We start from the raw sequence: 22,237 nt of genomic DNA, 5'->3' as shown, positions 1-22,237 counted from the left end.
CAGCTAAAGGGCTGTTACAGCTTATTGGGACTGTACACCACTTTATTACTGCCGGGTGTCACAATTCTGCAACATGAACAAAGTGCACCATAAAAAAAATGGTGCCCACTTCCCCAGCAGTGCACGGGGAACCAGATTCATGAAGAACGGGCACCAGAAATCCTGAATCTGGCGCCCCCTGCACACTGCACAGGCAACTGCACCTAGTACAGACTGCACTAGTTCTGATAAATGTGGCCCAATGTGTGTCACCACACCATGACCGAGCCGCGATGTTACGTCTCTTTATGAAGGTAAGAGGGGTGAGGAGCATTCACCCTTTTCCATCTCCGCCGCGCTAGTGTGAACTAGATATTTAAAGCGTGTTTACGTAAAAGCAATGTGAATTCAATGCTAGGTTGTAGTCACACATCACGTTAACATTGTGTTGACTTAAACCATGTTTATTTAAACGCAACGTGAATACGAAGTTTATACCGCATTTACGCAGCTGCTACATGTTTGCAGTATTAGTCTGCATTCACACACTTTGCATTTGCATCCGGTTTACATTATGTTAACATCACATTAATGTAAACCATGTTTATGTAAATGCAATTTGAGCATGTTTACAAAGCATTTATGTAAACGCACGATGTTTGCACTGCGTTTACATCAAGGCGATAATTACGCAACTTCGGCGCTTATTGAACATCATATTTACACCGAATTTGCATAGACACAATGTTGCACTGAGTTTGCGTAAACACAATTGGGCACATTTACTTACAAATTCGGACAGTTCATAGACAGGGGGCATCCTCTACACCTAGAGGAGAGGTGGTTCTACCATCACCATAGACAGGGGGCATCCTCTACACCTAGAGGAGAGGTGGTTCTACCATCACCATAGACAGGGGACATCCTCTACACCTAGAGAAGAGGCGGTTCTACCATCACTATAGACAGGAGGCGTCCTCTACACCTAGAGGAGAGGCAGTTCTATCATCACCATAGACAGGGGGCATCCTCTACACCTAGAGGAGAGGAGGTTCTACCATCACCATAGACAGGGGGCATCCTCTACACCTAGAGGAGAGGTAGTTCTATCATCACCATAGACAGGGGTCATCCTCTACACCTAGAGGAGAGGCGGTTCTACCATCACCATAGACAGGGGACATCCTCTACATCTAGAGGAGAGGCGGTTCTACCATCACTATAGACAGGAGGCGTCCTCTACACCTAGAGGAGAGGTAGTTCTATCATCACCATAGACAGGGGTCATCCTCTACACCTAGAGGAGAGGCGGTTCTACCATCACCATAGACAGGGGACATCCTCTACACCTAGAGGAGAGGCAGTTCTACTATCACCATAGACAGGGGGCATCCTCTACACCTAGAGGAGAGGTGGTTCTACCATCACCATAGACAGGGGGCATCCTCTACACCTAGAGGAGAGGTGGTTCTACCATCACCATAGACAGGGGGCATCCTCTACACCTAGAGGAGAGGTGGTTCTACCATCACCATAGACAGGGGGCATCCTCTACACCTAGAGGAGAGGCGGTTCTACCATCACCATAGACAGGGGACATCCTCTACATCTAGAGGAGAGGCGGTTCTACCATCACTATAGACAGGAGGCGTCCTCTACACCTAGAGGAGAGGCGGTTCTACCATCACTATAGACAGGAGGCGTCCTCTACACCTAGAGGAGAGGCGGTTCTACCATCACCATAGACAGGGGGCATCCTCTACACCTAGAGGAGAGGAGGTTCTACCATCACCATAGACAGGGGGCATCCTCTACACCTAGAGGAGAGGTGGTTCTACCATCACCATAGAAAGGAGGCATCTTCTACACCTAGAGGAGAGGCAGTTCTACCATCACTATAGACAGGGGGCATCCTCTACACCTAGCGGTGAGGGGGTTCTTCCATCACCATAGATAGAAGACATCCTCTACACCTAGAGGAGAGGTGGTTCTACCATCACCATAGACAGGGGGGATCCTCTACACCTAGAGGAGAGGAGGTTCTACCATCACCATAGACAGGGGGCATCCTCTACACCTAGAGGAGAGGCGGCTCTACCATCACCATAGACATGGGACATCCTCTACACCTAGAGGAGATGAGGTTCTACCATCACCATAGACAGGGGGCATCCTCTACACCTAGAGGAGAGGTGGTTCTACCATCACCATAGACAGGGGGCATCCTCTACACCTATAGGAGAAGAGGTTCTACCATCACCATAGACAGGGGGCATCCTCTACACCTAGAGGAGAGGAGGGTCTATCATCACCATAGACAGGGGGCATCCTCTACACCTAGAGGAGAGGTGATTCTACCATCACCATAGACAGGGGCATCCTCTACACCTAGAGGAGGAGAAGAGATTCTACCATCACCATAGACAGGGGGCATCCTCTACACCTATAGGAGAAGAGGTTCTACCATCACCATAGACAGGGGGCATCCTCTACACCTAGAGGAGAGGAGGGTCTATCATCACCATAGACAGGGGGCATCCTCTACACCTAGAGGAGAGGTGATTCTACCATCACCATAGACAGGGGCATCCTCTACACCTAGAGGAGGAGAAGAGATTCTACCATCACCATAGACAGGGGGCATCCTCTATACCTGCACGGTGCCTGCATCTATGAGTAAATGTCCCTGGTTTATCATAATGGATTTTTATGATATATTTCATATCACAAGATATCACATGTCATTGGTACTAGAATTTTGATACAGAAAGTTATTATTTCGAGTCCCAGCAAAAATACATCAGCGATATGGGTCATAACTAATTAGGAGCTGTGATCGGGTTCTACTGGGGCACCTAACAGGTTTACAGACACCAATCAGATGTGAACAGAGCCTATATGTACATATATGTAATATGTATGGTATTTAAGTGTTTCAAAATGTACATTTTGAAAATGAATGCTAATACAAGAGAAACACAAAATACATAATACACACAGCAACAAATCAACAACAAATAGCAACCGGAGAAGATTTGTTTCTAATTCAAATGCCAAGTCTATCAGAGGGGATCAGATGCCCAGCAGCAGGGATGTAATTTAAGAAGCTGGCAAGTCCTCTCTAGGAGCCCGTATTTATAACTACTCAGACAGGTTGGCAACCCTCAAATCACCTTGATGGAAGAAGATCCCGGACAGCCAGAGCACAGCAAGAAACAGAGGGAAATATTCTGTACAGTTTATCCTGCAAAGAAAAGTTTACAAAGAAAATGTTTTATTGTGTTTCAATAGATCTGAATCCAGAAACAAGCCATATGAACTCTGATCCTGCTGCCTTTCATCCCTATTTTCAAAGATTAGTAGGAACTATGGGACAGATGAATGGCAACAGTAATATAACTATACCAGAGCATCAGACTACAAAGTTGTGTTTGTAGTCTGTTACCATGGAGACACATAGTTTTCTAGAATAGAACTGTACACATAAAGATTAGAAATAAAGAAGATTGAAAAAGGTAAAAATGATGGGCAAAGATGCAAGGAGGGAGGAATGAGTGATGGGGCTTCATTACAAACGTTTTAGTAATAATAACGAGCTACAGGTAAGTCTGGTGTGGTCAATTTTAGTGCAAATTTTGCAGCAATCAGCTACTTACTGAGCTCGAAAAACTCTTTCAAATTCAGGAGGTCCAGATGTACTGGGAGGGGAGACACTGTACTTCCTCCGGGCGGCTATGACCTGTAAGGAGAAATAGGCTACAAAAAAAGATTAAAGAATAACTGTAAAGGTTTTTTTCCCCACAAATTAATAGCTCTTGGGATGTGAAACAACTTTGCCTTTTATCTTTGTTAGCTATATGCAGCAGTTTCTTTGCTATACCCCTCAGATTACATCAGAGCTGCAGGAGCTGCTTCCTCTTCCTCTGCTGATAAACCCTTTGAGTCCATACTTTGTTGATAGCTTGTTTATCAGTCGGTTTCATGGGAGGGGAGGAGTTGCTGCTCCCTGCTGACAGGGAAGGAGGTCATGTGACAGAGCTCTCTGTATGTAGCAGGCTTGGATGTGTTCAGAACAATGGATACAGATGTTTCCTGCACAGAATAGTGAGGTACAAGATCTCCCCTGCTCTCTATCTCCCTCCATCTTAGTCTGTGATTCTACAGAACTTTCTCTGTCTCTCTCCTCCCCTCATGCTGCAGCCCTTCCCCACCTTCTACTTGGCAGTATCAGCTCTGTGCAGATAAGCTATTAACCCTTAGTGTTCATGCAGCACAGGCTATAGACTTCATTTAACATTTTTAACACTTATTACATGTTCCCGTCTCCTCCATTTGAGGGAAGCTGCCAGGCCAGTTACCATATACATCCTGTATGTGCACTGCGCAGTGTTCAGTGGATTTACTTGTGGAAAACTAAATGGATTTAATGCTATTTACTTTGAGAAAGAACACAAGGCATCATGGGATCTGTGGGCAAGCTAACTGGCCTCAGCTTGGGGGCAAAGACTGACAGATATTAGTCTCCGTCCACTTCACCTCTGGTGAGAAAGATTTTTGTCAAACACTCTCAAAACAGAAAATGCCAGAACTTTGGAAAGGAAAGGGTGAGCAGCACAAAGTAGGTATTGTTCTGTTTGTTGTCAAAGGGGGAATTACATAAAATAATTTGGTAAAATCACTATGACTTTACTATATAGTATAGTATATATAAAAATAGTGATCAGCAAATTAAAAGTGACAAGCTTATAAAAGTGAACAAAGCACAGGCACTCTATTCAATATGCGGATTACACTGGTCAATGATGAGAAAAAAGTGTCTCTAATGGTAAAAAAAAAACCCTTTAATTAAACAAATCATGTTTATTTCAGCAGGGCCAAATTAGTCATACCGCTAGTAATAATGTTTATTACTGGATAATATATTCTAGTAGGGGAAAGGAAGGTTTCCATTAGCAAAGAAATAAACATTTTATAAAAGGCTAAAACAGCTGCAAAGATGAAACAATGGTAAACTAATATTATGCAACTTGAATTGTATCTTATGTTTGGGCAATTTTAATAAATTTTGTAAAAACAAATAAGAAATCACATAAATTACCTTGTTCCAAAACACCAAGTAAGGTGACGGTCCCCAAAAGGACTATATTATGTAACATGGTAGCCACAAGGATTCCAGTAATCCTCAGGAAGGACTAACCTAATGTTGGTAAACGAGATCTTAGTCTTCTCACTGGAAGAGAAAAGCAATACAAAAACTAGGACTTGATCGCGACTTTTTGAAGGGCAGCGCACAGTGATCCTCCAGCAGGGAATGGTACAATATTATCATAAATTAGAATGAAAAGAACTGTGTATAATACATACTGATTTGTATTATATGATTTGTCCTCTTCACATTGCATAATGCAGTACATTACACTACATTACAGGAATACTGCAGTGTATCACTAAAACAGCCAAAAGGATACATGTTCCTTGTGGAACTAAAACATTCTAGAACATAAAAAAAAAAGACAGAAAAGCAATGTAAAACGACATATATTTACTATTTATGCTGAAAAACGCACTATATATATATATATATATATATATACAGGCAGTCCCCGGGTTACGTACAAGATAGGGTCTGGAGGTTTGTTCTTAAGTTGAATTTGTATGTAAGTCAAAACTGTATATTTTATAATTGTAGATCCAGACAAAAAAATTTTTTGGCCCCAGTGACAATTGGAGTTTAAACATTTTTTGCTGTAATTGGACCAAGAATTATCAATAAAGCTTCATTACAGACACCTTACAGCTGATCATTGCATTCTGGGATTATAGTAAAGCATTCAGAAAGCTTCACCAGAGGTCAGAGGGGACAACTATGGGTTGTCTGTAAGTCGGGTGTCTTTAAGTAGGGGACCGCCTATAAGCCAATATTCCTATCTTCTTCTTCACCCCTGAACCGAGAAAGAATCCAAGTATCGAAACAAGTTCTATATTCCTCAAATTAAGAACTCATCGAGCTAAAGATAAGCCTTCTTTGTCTACAAAAAGTGATGTCCCACATTTACTAAAAACAGCGCAGTCTGCACTATGTGCAGTTGCCTGTGTAGTGTGCAGAGGGCGCCAGATTCAGGATTTCTGGTGCACATTCTTCATGAATCTGGCGCTCCCTGCAGTGCTCCAACAGAGTGCACCAACTTTTTTTGGGTGCACCTTGAACATCAGTCGCACAACACACTCTGTCAGAGTTTGCATGTTGAAGAGGACCCGTCACCCTAAAAAAACACACTTACTAAAGTAAGTAGCTACAAGCATTACCCCATTTTTAGCAGTGTTAAACTGCAAGCTTTATTGGAACCCTCCGATACAGCTGGCAGACACTGTGGCACCGAAGCCTTAGAACGCCGGACCAAGCTTACAGTGGTCCGGAGTATTCATGAGGGGGCGGTCCGAGGAGGCGGTGACTGCCGCATGAAGCCCGGCAGTCACCACCAGTGGGAGTGGGAGGGTAAGCTGTAAGCTCGTTCTGGCGTCCTGAGGCTATGGCGCTGCAGTGTCTGCTAGCTTTATCAGAGGGCTCCTATAAAGCTAGCAGTGTAACACTGCTACATCTAAAAGTAAGCAGCACTAATCTAAGCAGCTCCTAGTGCATTTTTATGTTGACAGGTCCTCTTTAAATCTAGCGCATGGTCAGACTGAGCAGTTTGCACAAAGAAAGAACATGCAAAGTCCAACAGAAAACTGGTGCAGGCGCTTTAGTAAATCTGGGCTGATGAATTAACACACCTAATTAATTGAATAATGCATGGCCTGAAAGGAGGAGAAGAACTCATTGGGGGTCATTTACTAAGGGCCCGATTCGCGTTTTCCCGACGTGTTACCCGAATATTTCCGATTTGCGCCGATTTTCCTTATATTGCACGCGATCGGATTGTGGCGCATCGGCGCCGGCATGCACGCGACGGAAATCAGGGGGCGTGGCCGAACGAAAACCTGACGGATTCGGAAAAACCGCCGCATTTTTTTAAAAAAATGTGTCGCGAAAATTGCACTTACCCTCACTCGGCCCGGCTAGGTGTATTCCAGTAGGTTCCGATGCTCTTCAGTGCAGCAGCGCCACCTGGTGTACGGCGGAGAAACTACCATAATAAATCCCGGACGGACCCGAATCCACCGCAGAGAACGCGCCCGCAGGATCGCAAATGGACCGGGTAAGTAAATCTGCCCCTTTATATTCTCAGAACCTAGAATCATGCTCACTCTTCAGGCCCTGCACAAGGTATAACTTATTGGGGCTTAGTTACTAAAGGTCCGTGGCCGCACCTTCGTCGGATTTTCCAACGTTTTCGGGATTTGCGCCGCTGTGACAGGTATTTAACAGGGATTGTGTCTCACTCGGTCGGTTTGTGGTACGGCTGCGCTGGCTTCCATGTGACAGAAATCGGCGGCCGGGCCGTCGGGCAATCGGACTGATCCGGACTGTGCGCAGGAATTTAACTTTAAAATTGTGTTGCGAGATCAAGCACTTACATGCACGAGGAAGAAGAAAGTGAACTCCATCGGAGCTGAGCGGGGAAGCCACACATGCAGGATATCGGGCGCACGATTGTAGTGAATGGCGTCACAGTGCATCCGGTCGGACAATGCACTTTCGGTGAACTCCTGCGGACACATAAGTAAATGTACCCCATTGAATCAGCTGTGACTGGAGAGTTCCTTCAATGTTCAAACTATTCTACAACTTCAGGGTCCTGGGAAATTTGAAAACTAATGTCCTGTCCCTGCGATAGGAAACAGTTTTTTTATATGGGATTAGAGATCTCACACCAATCAACTGTTTTGACTGCTTCCATTTATGGGCAGCCGTATGGTGGATGATTCCAGAAATAGAAGGCGCTTTCCAATGTATAGTGGCCATACCAGGGTACTGCGGCTCTGCTCCCATCTAGATGAAAACAGTGGCGAGATTCATAGCTTTTTGCTTTGTCCTGACACAGAATACAGGTGTCGCTCCCCACTGTTCAGGGTCCTTTAAGGCAGTGATTTTCAACCTGTGTGCCGCGGCACACTAGTGTGCCGCGACACAAGGTTGAGTGTACCGCGGGGGAAAGTTCCCCGAACTAAGCTGCCCCGGTGTCGAGCTGCCGCCGCGCCCCCGTATTTCTGCCCCATACTTACCTCCAAGCCCCGCGTCGGCGATCCGCCCATCTTCTGTAGCTCCTGTACCGCGCGGCCCATGTCACGTGACTGACGCGACCTGACGTCAGGTCGCGTAAGTCACGTGACCAGAGGCGCGCGGTGCAGGAGCTACAGAAGGTGAGCGGATCGCCATTAGGAGTGAAGGTACGCGGAAGAAGACATCAAGGGTAAGTATATAGGGTTATTATTTGTATAGGGAAGGCAGCTAGGGTCTTTTTTTTTATTAGTAAAGGTAGGCTGGGGCTTTTTATTTGTTAAGGGGGGCCTCTAGGGCCTTTTAATTAGTAAAGGGGGGCCTTTAGGGCCTTTTAATTAGTAAAGGGGGGCCTCTAGGGCCTTTTAATTAGTAAAGGGGGGCCTCTAGGGCCTTTTAATTAGTAAAGGGGGGTCTCTAGGGCCTTTTAATTAGTAAAGGGGGGTCTCTAGGGCCTTTTAATTAGTAAAGGGGGGTCTCTAGGGCCTTTTAATTAGTAAAGGGGGGGCTCTAGGGCCTTTTAATTAGTAAAGGGGGGGCTCTAGGGCCTTTTAACTAATAAAGGGGGGGCTCTAGGGCCTTTTAACTAGTAAAGAGAGGCCGCTACGGGCTCTTAATTTGTAAAGGGAGGCAGCTAGGGCCTTTTTATTAGTAAAGGGAGGCAGCTAGGGGCTTTTTATTAGTAAAGGGAGGCTGCTAGGGACTTTTTATTAGTAAAGGGAGGCCGCTAGGGGCTTTTTATTAGTAAAGGGAGGCAGCTAGGGGCTTTCTATTAGTAAAGGGAGGCTGCTAGGGCCTTTTTATTAGTAAAGGGAGGCAGCTAGGGCCTTTTTATTAGTAAAGGGAGGCCGCTAGGGGCTTTTTATTAGTAAAGGGAGGCAGCTGGGGGCTTTTTATTAGTAAAGGGATGCCGCCAGGGGCTTTTTATTAGTAAAGGGAGGCAGCTAGGGCCTTTTTATTAGTAAAGGGAGGCCGCTAGGGGCTTTCTATTAGTAAAGGGATGCCGCTAGGGCCTTTTTATTAGTAAAGGGAGGCAGCTAGGGCCTTTTTATTAGTAAAGGGAGGCAGCTAGGGCCTTTTTATTAGTAAAGGGAGGCCGCTAGGGGCTTTCTATTAGTAAAGGGAGGCAGCTAGGGGCTTTTTATTAGTAAAGGGAGGCCGCCAGGGGCTTTTTATTAGTAAAGGGAGGCCGCTAGGGCCTTTTTATTAGTAAAGGGAGGCAGCTACGGGCTCTTAATTTGTAAAGGGAGGCAGCTACGGGCTCTTAATTTGTAAAGGGAGACCGCTAGGGTCTTTTTATTAGTAAAGGGAGGCTGCTAGGGCCTTTTTATTAGTAAAGGGAGGCAGCTAGGGGCTTTTTATTAGTAAAGGGAGGCCGCTAGGGGCTTTTTATTAGTAAAGGGAGGCCGCCAGGGGCTTTTTATTAGTAAAGGGAGGCTGCTAGGGCCTTTTTATTAGTAAAGGGAGGCAGCTAGGGCCTTTTTATTAGTAAAGGGAGGCTGCTAGGGCCTTTTTATTAGTAAAGGGAGGCAGCTAGGGCCTTTTTATTAGTAAAGGGAGGCAGCTAGGGGCTTTTTATTAGTAAAGGGAGGCCGCCAGGGGCTTTTTATTAGTAAAGGGAGGCAGCTAGGGCCTTTTTATTAGTAAAGGGAGGCCTTTTATGACTGTTTTAGTGTCATTTTGTGCTATTTTGGTTGGTGGTGTGCCCCAGGATTTTCTAAGTATAAAAAGTGTGCCGCGGCTCAAAAAAGGTTGAAAATCACTGCTTTAAGGGGATAAAAATTTTCATATTGATGCAAAGTTGTCACTTTATATATATTTCCCATGTAATAGGTGCTACAAGGAACGTGAATTCTAGTAACTAGGGGTACAAATTTGTTCACATTTCTTCATCATACATGCACTTGCAGTTTTAATCTGCATAACAGTAAATAACCGGATGGTAAAAACACTATGGGGCACATTTACTTACCCGGTCCGACGAATAATGCACTGTGCCAAGACCATGCGCCCGATATCCTGCATGTGTCGTTTCCCCGCTGAGGTCCGATGGGATTCACCATTTTTAGTGGTGCATATAAGTTCTTGGGCTTGTGACACAATTTGAAAGTGTGTTGCATGGAAACCAGGGCAGCGACGCCAGCATCACGTGCACCAAAATCCCAGCACAGACACCTGTTAAATACCTTTCCAAGCTGTGCAATCCCCGAAAAATGCAAACAGTCCAACAAAAGTGAGCAGCCTTGTATTTTTACAACTGCATAAATCTAGTATTAGTGGAAACTACATAAAATCATTAGGGTTAATTCATCACGCCAACTCCTTCCTTCCATGTCAGTTATCACTAAGCGTTCACGATTGTTGTATGGACCAGGGCATTTCCAACTTTGACTTATGTTCTTAGAAAGTCTATCTGAAGGAAATGGAGCAGTGACCTTCCTGCAAACGGGGGAAAAAGGAGGCAGGAAACATCAGCGGAATAACAACAGTATTCATTACAGACTACAGAAATCAGATTGTGTATCAAAAAGAAGACATAAATGCTACATAAAATACACTCCTAATAATATAAAGGGGCTGAATCGACCAAAGGGCAAGGGTCCAGTGCACTCACATACACTGACAATACATGTGTCATAAAGTAAAAAAATATTCAAGAAAAATACATTGTGAATTGTGAACGTGGACCCTCTTCCTACGTGGACCCCGGAGGACATGTATATATGAGAATTACAAGATTACACCTGCTCCCCAGGAAAAATTACATTGATGTGAACTTGATCTTTTTCAATTTTGGTGACAGACGGTGCCATGATCACCAAAAAATTGATGGGCGTTAAAAAAGGTGATACTTCAATAAATTTGCAGACGAATTTTCGTCGGGTTTCCGAACGATTTCCGTTTTGCGCCGTATTGTCCTGGGATTTTGGCGCGAGCGATCGGATTTTGGCGCATCGGCGCCGGCTTGCACGTGACAGAAATCGGGGGGCGGGCCGTCGGACAACCCGACGGATTTGTACAATGCGCGGGATTTAACAATTAGAAATGTGTCGCAAGACACGCACTTACAAGCACTGGGAAGAAGCAGGTGAACTCCAGCAAACCTCGGCGAAGAAGCAACGGATCCTCGTCAGACAATGCACCACGGGATCGCGATAGGACCGGGTAAGTAAATCTGCCCCAATGACATCACTTCCCACAGCACCTCTACCGCACACAGCAGAAGAACGACTGAACAGCGATGCAGGAAGCCAATAACTCCCTGCGTCACCATTACAGTCACCATTATCTACTGATAAAGTAATAACTAGGGACAATGGGACACACCCAAAAAAACTAGGATGGTCCCTGTTACTCCTGGGGTGGTTGATGGGTTGACAGTAGGTCTTGCTAGTGTGTTAATATGTTTATACTATTATAGGCTTATTTCTACAGAACATCTTCATTACATAACAATCTTATTATTCCTGATTTGTAAAGTTTTGGGCCAGAGCTATAAAGTGCAGCGCGTTGGTGAAGGCACTTTTCGTGATTTACATGTATTACGTTCCAATCATGTCCCCACATACAGGAAAATTGTCATTAACATTTAATAGTCAGGACATCCTGTATTTAATCAGGGATCTCCGGCACTTTTACTGGAGGGGCGGTAGAAATAGCAGCGCAAATTTACTCTTTTATTCCATGTTTTTCTACAACGGCATTGAGAAGAGGGAGGCGAATATTCGGCCACTGGATGTTAACAGACCGGACAAGGTCCATGGACGATATGACCTGAGCTATGGAGGATTAGTCCAATCAGGCAGAACCTGACAAGACAATGATAACCATTAATGGGAACCTGCCACTAGTACTATGTTCATAAAACCACCACTAGAACCTTATGCAGCGCTATATTTGTGTGAAATCCATTATTCTTAGTTCTCTTGGTCACAGCGTATTGTTATAAAATATTTTCTAATCTTCTGTCCTGTCTGGGCCCTACAGATTCAAGTTACGCCACTGGTCATAGAGGTGCGTAACTCAACCATAAAGCCTCTGCCTCCATTCCTCCTCTTCCTTGGAAAATCCCGCCCCTCTATACCCCTATATCCTGTCTGGGCAGCTTTTGCACATGCTCAGTTCACATGAGATGTCTCAAATATAGGATATGAGCAGAAGAGGGGATGTAGAGAGATAAAGGGGCAGGTTTTTCTGTGGAGAGGCGGAATGATGGCTGAGAGCTTGACTATGGAAAAAGGGTCCGTCACTCACGATTTAGGTGAAAATACTTTTCTTTATTGGTCGAAATCTGACATAGCGATCACAAATTCAGGTACATCATAATGTTATCGATTAACGCATTTCGGCATATAGCCTTAGTTATGATCTTAGCTATGTAGCGTAAGATTGAGATCATGACTAGCATTGATCGCTAACATTACGATGTACCTGAATTGTGATCGATATGTCGGATTGTAACCAATAAAGAAAAGGATTTAGGCCCCTTCCACACTTGCGTTGCAGATCACGTCAGAGTTTGATCAGGGAGCGATCAGGGTTTGGTCAGTGAAAAACGCACATTTTGCATCAGAGTGCAATCAGTTTTCAGTCAGAGTTTGTTCAGTGTCTGTTTTTCACGCGCGTTTTCAATGCAATTTCAATGCAATTTCAATGCGTTTTTCACGCACAGAAAATGCACGTGAAATGGACTCTGGACTGAGCTCTATCTTTTCTATGGCAATTGCTGCATGAAAAACGCATTGCACTTGCAAGTGTCTCAGAGTGCAATGCGTTTTTGATGCATCTCCATAGACTTGTATGGTGCGTTTTTCACACGCGTGACAAAAGTAGAGCAAGTCGAGATTTAAACGCGCGTGTGTGCGTGAAAAAAAATGCAAGTCTGAAAAGACCCATTGGTTACAATGGGTCAGAGTGCAATGCAAGTTCTGCGCGTCAGAAGCAAGTGTGAAAAGGGGCCTTATTCACCTAAATCGTGAGTGCCAGACCCTTTTTCCATTTGAAGTTGTTGTAGCAGCCTTGGGCTTTTCCTGTGCACCAGGTGAAGAAATCATTACCCTTTGTGAGCTGGATGAGCCATGGATGTTAAAGTTTGAAGAGCTTGACTATGGTTGAGCTCCAAGACCACAACTTTATAATATGAGTGGACAAGAGGAATAGAAGATGTTTTATAACAATATGCAACCACCATGAGAACTGAGAATAAGATGGATTTCACATAAATATAGACCTGGGTAAGATAGAGGTGGTGGTTTTATGTACATAGTACTGGTGACAAGTTCCCTTTAATGGAAATCTACCATCAAATAAAAGGAAAACAAAACAAGAGGCACTAACTCATAGATCCAGGTGTTCCCATAGCCCCTGCCGTGCTTCACAGCATGTTACACTGTGCAGGAGCAGGTCTACCTCACCCACAGTATGACAGCAAGCAAAAGAAGGGGAGGGACAGAGTTGGGAAGTGCTCCAGCACAGTGTAACAGCATATGAAGAGCACTGGACTGTGAGAATCTTCCTATATTTGTATCCATGGCCTCCTTCCTTCTAAAATCAAATTTAACGATTATGCTAATGAGCCAGGAGGGCTCTGATATACCCCTTGCCAGTTGATTTTAGAAGAAAGGAGGCCAGATTACTGTTGTGGGATAATTCTCATTATTTAAATTGAATCCTGTTGAGGTTGTGTTAACACCCAACAGTTTTCATGACATGGTCTAAGTTACAGATGGACAAGCAAATACAATTAAATTCCAATTAGCTCTGGTGGAAGACCTGGAAATTCAAGTGTAAGAAGGAATTAAACATGGCCCATCGACTAAGGACAAAGCCCTCAACTTGCTCCAGAGCCACATCAGCTTTCTCAGGTTATACTGTTAGGTGTTATCATCACGTTATACGTCCATTGTCAGGGAGATGGCACTAGCTGACGTCTGGGACCGGAGTTTAAGTGGCACCTGGTCTTCACCAGAGCCCACCGCAAAGCCGGATGGTCTTGCTGCGGCGGAGTACCACCAGATCGTTCCACAGGTGCGACTAGCAAGCTGTGGCAGCCGAGGTCGCGGTACAGAATTGGAGTCTAGGCTCGAGGTCAGGAACAGGCACGGAGTCAGCAGAGATGCAGAGGTCAGGTCCAAGGTCACAACAGGAGTTCAACGCAGAGGCAGGGAAGGGGAACAAGGAAGGACACAGGAACTCACTGGGAAGCTTTCTCTAGGGCTAATGAGCGCAAAGATCTGGCAGGGAATCTTGGTAAAGAAACTCGGAAGTGCCGGCGCCAATCAGAGGTGCGCTGGCCCTTTAAATCTTTGATTGCCAGTGCAAGCACACCACGGGGAGCGCGGGTCATGTCATACGGGAGCAGGAGCGTGGAGAGGTGAGTTTGGTGTGGGGACCTGGGCGGCGCTACAGAAAGGGGCACGGGTGTGCTTGCGATCTGTGACATGGATGACCAATGCACCATGTTTTGGCAGTGGTAAAGCCAGATCTTTGGCCACTTGCAGTAAGTGTGGGGGGGGGGGGGTAGGTTTCTATGGCATTGAAAATAAAATAAGTCATATGCCATTGCAACACTGAGGCAGTATCCTGGAGTAAACTGTAAACTGTTTTTGTCTTGTTTCATCCGACTTTCTTCTATAAAAAGTGGCCTCCATAATCCCTAAATGAAAGAAGTTTGTGACAATCACAGCTCTTCCTTGACCTCGCCGTCCAGCCAAACTGAGCAATTGTGGGAGAAGATCCTTGGTGAGAGAGGTGAAGAAGAACCCCAGGAATACTGAGCTGCAGAGATACAGAAGGGAGAAGTTCCACAAAGTCACCTATCACTGCAGCCTCCAGCAGTCGGAGCTTTATGGCAGAGTGTGCCGACTGAAGCCTCTCCTCAGTGCAAGACATATGAAAGCCGCATACAGTGTGCAAAACACATGAAGGACTCCCAGACTATGAGAAATAAGATTCTCTGGTCTGATTGAACTTATTGGTGTTAATTCTAAGCGTTATGTGTGCAGAAAACCAGGCGCTGCCCATCACCTGCCAAATACAATCCCAACAGTGACACATGGTAGTGACAGCATCATGCTACGGAGTCAGGGACAGGACAAGTATAGAGATGCCTTGATGACAACCTCTTCCAGAGCTCTGGACCTCAGACTGGGTCGAAGGTTCATCTTCCAACAAGACAATGACCCTAAGCTCACAGCTAAAATAACACAGCAGAAGCATCAGAACATCTCTGTCACCATTCCTGACTGGCCCAGCCAGAGCCCGGACCTAAACCCAATGGAGCATCGCTGCAGAGACTTGAAAATGGCTTCCACCAATGTCCACCATCCAACCTGAGGGAACTGGAGAGGATCTGCAAGGAAGAGGCAGAGGATCCTCAAATCCAGGTGTGAGAAACTTGTAGCATCTAATCAAGACGACTCCTGGCTGTACTAGCTCCAAAGCTTCTTCTACTCAATACTGAGCAAAGGGGCTGAATACTTATGACCATGTGATATTTCCCTTTTTCTTGAAGTTATTTTTGCTAATTAATTAAACATTTCAATTTTTTTTCTCGTCAATAGTGCAAAGTGTACATTAATAAGCACAAAAAAGAACCTTTTTTTAACTTAACAATTGGCTGCAATGAAACAAAGAGTAAAAAATTTTAAGGGGTCTGAATACTTTCCGTCCCCGCTGTATTTTGGTGCTAAGTCAGTATATTTGATTTGGCAAGCTCTGTGTAACGTCGTGTAATCTGTGTGCGCTATATATATAAATAACAGAAATTACAGGCAGTCCCCGTGTTACATACAAGATAAGTTCTGGAGGTTTGTTCTATTGTTGAATTTGTATGTAAGTCGGAACTATATTTTTTATAATTGTAGCCCCAGAGAAAATGTTTTTGGTCACTGTGACAATTGGATTTTAAAAATTTTGGATTGTCATAAGAACCAGGATTAACAATAAAGCTTCATTACAGACACCAGTGATAACTGTTATAGCTAATTATTGTAGCCCAGGGCTAAAGTACAGTAAATTACCAACATCCAGAGGTCCGTTTGTAACTAGGGGTCGTCTGTAAGTCGGGTGTTCTTAAGTAGGGGACCACCTGTATTATTATATCAGTAATATAATAGAAACCTATCACTGTAGTGCACTGACTGCCGGCACAGAGCTTTTCTATACAGATAAAATGATGGAAAAGTAAACCAGCGCTTCTTACCTTGTGTGTCTTTGTGCAGTGCCAAGATACACGTCCTCCTCTATAACCCAAAACTACTGCTGCAGAATAGTAAAAATCATCTAACGGAGGAAAAAAGCTTTACTAGACAAGCAATGAATGTGAACCTGAAGGACACGCAGCTCCCCTTCCTCTCTCCACTTGTAGTTGGATTCAGTTTCAACTCGGGAGAAGAGGAATTTCGGAGGAGGGGGCTAATCCACTTCTATGGGATCAAGAGGCTGACACCGACAAGAGGTTTCTATGGGATCAAGAGCCTGACCCCGACAAGGGGTTTCCTAAACTAGAAGCTACTCTATTTACAGGATGAGTCCAAAAACATGCAGCTTGTCTTCTCTTATCTAGAACCCAAAATATGTATCAGCAATAATTCTTCTGGCTGCACATAGATAAGTGAGATCCCTGAGAGTGACGCCAGGGTTCACACACTTCTCATACTCCAGCAGTGCAGGGTCATGCATTTACATTCTTCCACTGTGTTCACTTGTGTTTTCGATGCCGCTATGTCAGGCTCTTAAAGGGGTTGTCCCATTACAGCAAATTAATTTTATTGTTTGTATTATAAAAAGTTATACAACTTTCCAATATACTTTCTGTATCAATTCCTCCCGGTTTTCTAGATCTCTGCTTGCTGTCCATAAATCCAGTGGACAGAAATCTGACCTTGGACACACAGGTGCACGGCTCATGACATAACTATCTGTGCACCTGTGTGACCACGGTCAGATTTCTGTCCACTGGATGTAGACAGCTTTCTATAGAAGGACAGCAAGCAGAGCTCTAGAAAACCACAAGGAATTGATACAGAAAGTATATTGGAAAACTCTATTACATTTTATCATAAAAACAATAACATTAATTTGCTTAACCCCTTAACGCTCTGAGCCGTAGCTCTACGGCGCAGAGGTATAAGGGATGTATGAAGAGGGCTCACGGGCTGAGTCCTCTTCATACAGAGGTGGGGGTTTTTGCATTTTGCACAAAACCCCCACCGCTAATAACCGCGGTCAGTGCTTGCACCGATCGCGGCTATTAACCCTCTAAACGCCGCCCGCAAAGTCGCGGGCGGCATTTAAAAGACGGCGGCGCGCGGGCGATCGGTTACCATGGTAGCCTCGGGTCTTCTTTTGACACGAGGCTACATGGTTTATGCAGGTTCGTTACAATGAGCCAGTGGCTCATTGTAATGTAAGACCTGCAAAAACGCCATATATTGCAATACTGTAGTATTGCAGTATATGGTAGGAGCGATCTGACCATCTAGGGTTAATGTACCCTAGATGGTCTAAAAAATAGTGAAAAAAAAAAGAAAAAAAAAAGTTTAAAAAATAAAAAAAATTAATAAAATATTAAAAGTTCAAATCACCCCCCTTTCCCTAGAACGGATATAAAACATAACAAACAGTAAAAATCACAGACATATTAGGTATCGCCGCGTCCCAAAATGCCCGATCTATCAAAATATAAAAACGGTTACGGCCGGCGGTGACCTCCGAGGCGGGAAATGCGCCCAAATGTCCGAAATGCGACTTTTATACCTTTTTACATAACATAAAAAATGAAATAAAAAATGATCAAAATGTCGCACAGACCTCAAAATGGTAGCAATGAAAACGTCGCCTCATTTCGCAAAAAATGACCCCTCACACATTTCCGTGCGCCAAAGTATGAAAAAGTTATTAGCGTCAGAAGATGGCAAAAAATTTTTTTTTCTTTTTTGTACACATTCGTTTCATTTTTGAAAATGTATTAAAACACAATAAAACCTATATAAATTTGGTATCACCGCGATCGCACCGAACCAAAGAATAAAGTAGGCGTGTTATTTGGAGCGAAGAGTGAAAGTCGTAAAAACTAAGCCCACAAGAACGTGACGCACGTGCGGTTTTTTTTCAATTTTTCCACATTTGGAATTTTTTTTTCAGCTGCGCAGTACACGGCATGTTAAAATAAATAACATTACGGGAAAGTAAAATTTGTTACGCACAAAATAAGCCCTCACACAGGTCTGTACACGTAAAAATGAAAAAGTTATGAATTTTTGAAGTTGGAGAGCGAGAAATTAGCCGAAAAACCCTCCGTCCTTAAGGGGTTAAATGGGAATACCCCTATAAGAAAACCTCTCTTAGGGGAAAAAAAAACTTCAGTGCAAAAGTTTAATACATTTCCTGGATACAAAAAGACATTTACATATTCAGTAGCTCAAATAAATCTATTCTTTGATTTAAACCATTCATGATGCAGCCATTTTTAGTTTTATTTTCTTTTTCCCGTTTCATCACATATTTATTTATCTGTTTATCGAAAAGCCAACAGTGTATTTGGCTCCGAGTTGTGCCCTGAATAAGGCTATGACAGAGCGAGGGAACAATTGCTGGGGGAGCTGTATACAGTGATTGCTGGGGGAGCTGTATATAGTGATTGCTGGGGGAGCTGTATACAGTGATTGCTGGGGGAGCTGTATATAGTGATTGCTGGGGGAGCTGTATATAGTGATTGCTGGGGGAGCTGTATATAGTGATTGCTGGGGGAGCTGTATACAGTGATTGCTGGGGGAGCTGTATACAGTGATTGCTGGGGGAGCTGTATATAGTGATTGCTGGGGGAGCTGTATATAGTGATTGCTGGGGGAGCTGTATACAGTGATTGCTGGGGGAGCTGTATACAGTGATTGCTGGGGGAGCTGTATACAGTGATTGCTGGGGAGCTGTATATAGTGATTGCTGGGGGGCTGTATACAGTGATTGCTGGGGGAGCTATATACAGTGATTGCTGGGGGAGCTGTATACAGTGATTGCTAGGGGAGCTGTATATAGTGATTGCTGGGGGAGCTGTATACAGTGATTGCTGGAGGGCTGTATATAGTCATTGCTGGGGCTGTATACATTTTTAGCTGGGGGAGCTGTATAAAGTTATTGCTGGGGAGCTGTATATAGTGATTGCTGTCGGAGCTGTATATAGTGATTGCTATGGGAGCTGAATATAGTGATTGCTGGGGTAGCTGTATATAGTGATTGCTGGGGGAGCTGTATATAGTGATTGCTGGGGGAGCTGTATACAGTGATTGCTGGGGGAGCTGTATATAGTGATTGCTGGGGGAGCTGTATACAGTGATTGCTGGGGGAGCTGTATACAGTGATTGCTGGGGGAGCTATATACAGTGATTGCTTGGGGAGCTGTATACAGTGATTGCTGGGGGAGCTATATACAGTGATTGCTGGGGGAGCTGTATACAGTGATTGCTAGGGGAGCTGTATATAGTGATTGCTGGGGGAGCTGTATACAGTGATTGCTGGAGGGCTGTATATAGTCATTGCTGGGGCTGTATACATTTTTAGCTGGGGGAGCTGTATAAAGTTATTGCTGGGGAGCTGTATATAGTGATTGCTATCGGAGCTGTATATAGTGATTGCTATGGGAGCTGAATATAGTGATTGCTGGGGGAGCTGTATATAGTGATTGCTGGGGAAGCTGTATATAGAGGTTGCTGGGGGAGCTGTATATAGTGGTTGTGGGGGAGCTGTATATAGTGATTGCTGGGGGAGCAGTATACAGTGATTGCTGGGGAGCTGTATATAGTGATTGCTGGGGGAGCTGTATATAGTGATTGCTGGGGAGCTGTATATAGTGATTGCTGGGGAGCTGTATACAGTGATTGCTGGGGGGCTGTATATAGTAATTGCTAGGGGAACTGTATATGGTGATTGCTGGGGGAGCTGTATACAGTGATTGCTGGGGGGCTGTATATATCGATTGCTGGGGGGCTGTATATAGTGATTGCTGGGGGAACTGTATATAGTGATTGCTGGGGGAGCTGTATATAGTGATTGCTGGTGGAGCTGTATTTATTTATTGTTGGGGAGCAATATATAGCGATTGCTGTTCCCTGTCTGGACTACATTCAGTGGGGGCCCCCACCATATTTTGCGCCCAGGGGCCCCCACCAACCTTAATCCGGCCCTGCTGTTTATGTTCCCATATGAGGGCTTGTTTTTTCAGGCTAGTGGTATTTTTTAATATCGTCTTTAATATTTTTTAATAATGTATTTAAAAGTGCAACATTATTGGCAGTGGAATGGAATAGAATTCTTCTATTGTGTTAGGTATAATTTTAGATGTATTTGTATATAATCCGGCACCTTTTTGCCTGATCTTCAAGTCATTTCCCTGAAGAGGAAGCCCCCCTGTGTTTCCTAGTGTTCCAGCGTTCCCAGGTTTCCTCCGTGTGACTTTACTACAGTGTTCCGCCGAGTTCCTGTGTTCCTGTGGCGTTTCTGTGGTCCTGTGGCGTTCCTGTGGTCCTGTGGCATTCCCGTGGTCCTGTGGTGTTCCTGTGGCGTCCCTGTTTTCCTGTGGCGTTCCTGTGGCATTCCTGTGGCGTTCCTGTATTCCTATGGCATTCCTGTATCCCAGTGGTCATCTTGAGGTCCTGCTTTCCCGAGGTTCTGCCTTCCCTGTGTCCAGTTTCCTGCTTTCCTATCTTGGCTGCCACCACGGGCCTAGTCACACCCGTGGAACAACCTGGTGGCACCCCGCCACAGCAAGACCATCCTGCTATGCGGCGGGCTCTGGCAAAGACCAGGGGCCACTTAGACTCCGGCTAGTGCCATCTTCCCCCGCGGTGGTCCAGAGAGTCCACAGACTCTAGCCCCAAGAGACTCTCCCACACCCCTGTGTGTGACACCCATCAATCCATTAACTAGGAAGGAACAAAAATTTACCAGTAATTAAGCACAATTATGTGTATCGCAGAGTACAGTAAATGGCAGAGGGGGCCCCTGACTACCAAGGAGCTACAATTCATGGAAATATGCTTCATCAACCCAACCTGGTTATCTATATGTTAAAGGGAGTCTACTTGTGAGGTGGTGGAGTCTCTTTAATCTGCTTGATAAGAGACTTATATTGGATTATTGGGTTAATACTTGGTGAAAGGTTCACGCACAATTCTAAAAAATGAATGACTCTTTTCCCATGTATTCCATCCTCCCTGGTCTAGTGTTCAGCCTCTTATCTATGAATTTGTGGAATTTCTTCCATCTTAATTAGTTATAGGCACCAAACCAAAACCATCAAGTGAAAATTCCTCTTTCAGCCCTAAAGTCCCCACGATATAAGGAATGTTATTTTATGTTCGTCCTTCTTCATGATGACACGGAAATCCATTGCTCAGAGGATCATTTATATGCAGATAGGAATGTGTCATCTTACGCTTCCTAAACAAGTAGTAACAACACATTAACATGGAGATAGCGTCCGGAACTGATGGGTTACAATATAATAACCGAGTCATTATTTTCTATCTCTCTGAAGATTTGTGACCTCTGGAGGAGCGTTATTTTACATATTTCTCCTAGGAACTATTTCCTCAATGACTCCTTATCTTAACCAGAATCACTTTTACTTTCATTCAGATCTTGGATTTCCATTGAGAAGCCAGAAATGGAGATTCACAATCTATGGCAAAACTTGCTAAAAGGTTTAGGTTTGGTATTTCTATTGTCAATATGGAAAATAGTTCATAAATACAGGCAGTTACGTACAAGATGGGTTCCATAGGTTTGTTCTAAAGTTGAATTTGTATGGAAGTCGAAACTGTATACTTTATATTGAAGATCCAGATAAAAAAAAAATTTGTCCCAGTGACAATTGGAGATTCAAAATTGTTTTGCTGTAATTGGACCAAGGATTATCAATAAAGCTTCATTACAGACACCTTACAGCTGATCATTGCAGCCTGGGACTATAGTAACATCCACAGAGCTTCACCAGAGGTCACAGTGGGCAGAGGGGTCTGTCTTTAAATAGGGGACGTCTGTAAGTCAGGTGTCCTTAAAGGGAACCTACCACCACGAATCTACCTATAAAGGTAGATC

General features: G+C 44.3%; 1 protein-coding gene across 2 annotated transcripts in view; it reads right to left on the bottom strand.

Moving 5' to 3' along the window:
* The window catches only part of LOC140126333 (leukotriene C4 synthase-like), a 28,635-nt gene extending 11,930 nt beyond the window's left edge, over positions 1 to 16,705 (bottom strand). The window contains exons 1-5 of one of the 2 annotated variants that reach the window (XM_072145633.1): positions 16,344 to 16,705; positions 7,498 to 7,629; positions 5,078 to 5,209; positions 3,636 to 3,735; positions 3,153 to 3,223 (exon numbers count right to left, since the gene is read on the bottom strand). In XM_072145633.1, the coding sequence (XP_072001734.1) occupies positions 3,153 to 3,223; positions 3,636 to 3,735; positions 5,078 to 5,135 (229 nt within the window). In that variant the 5' untranslated portion in view covers positions 5,136 to 5,209; positions 7,498 to 7,629; positions 16,344 to 16,705. The remainder of the gene's footprint in view (positions 1 to 3,152; positions 3,224 to 3,635; positions 3,736 to 5,077; positions 5,210 to 7,497; positions 7,630 to 16,343) is intronic. The other variant, XM_072145631.1, reaches the window with a different exon arrangement.
* Between the last annotated feature and the right edge of the window lie 5,532 nt (positions 16,706 to 22,237).

This window comes from Engystomops pustulosus, chromosome 4, assembly GCF_040894005.1.
Source record: "Engystomops pustulosus chromosome 4, aEngPut4.maternal, whole genome shotgun sequence".
Taxonomy (NCBI): domain Eukaryota; kingdom Metazoa; phylum Chordata; class Amphibia; order Anura; family Leptodactylidae; genus Engystomops; species Engystomops pustulosus.
This window is presented reverse-complemented; position numbering and strand designations above follow the sequence as displayed.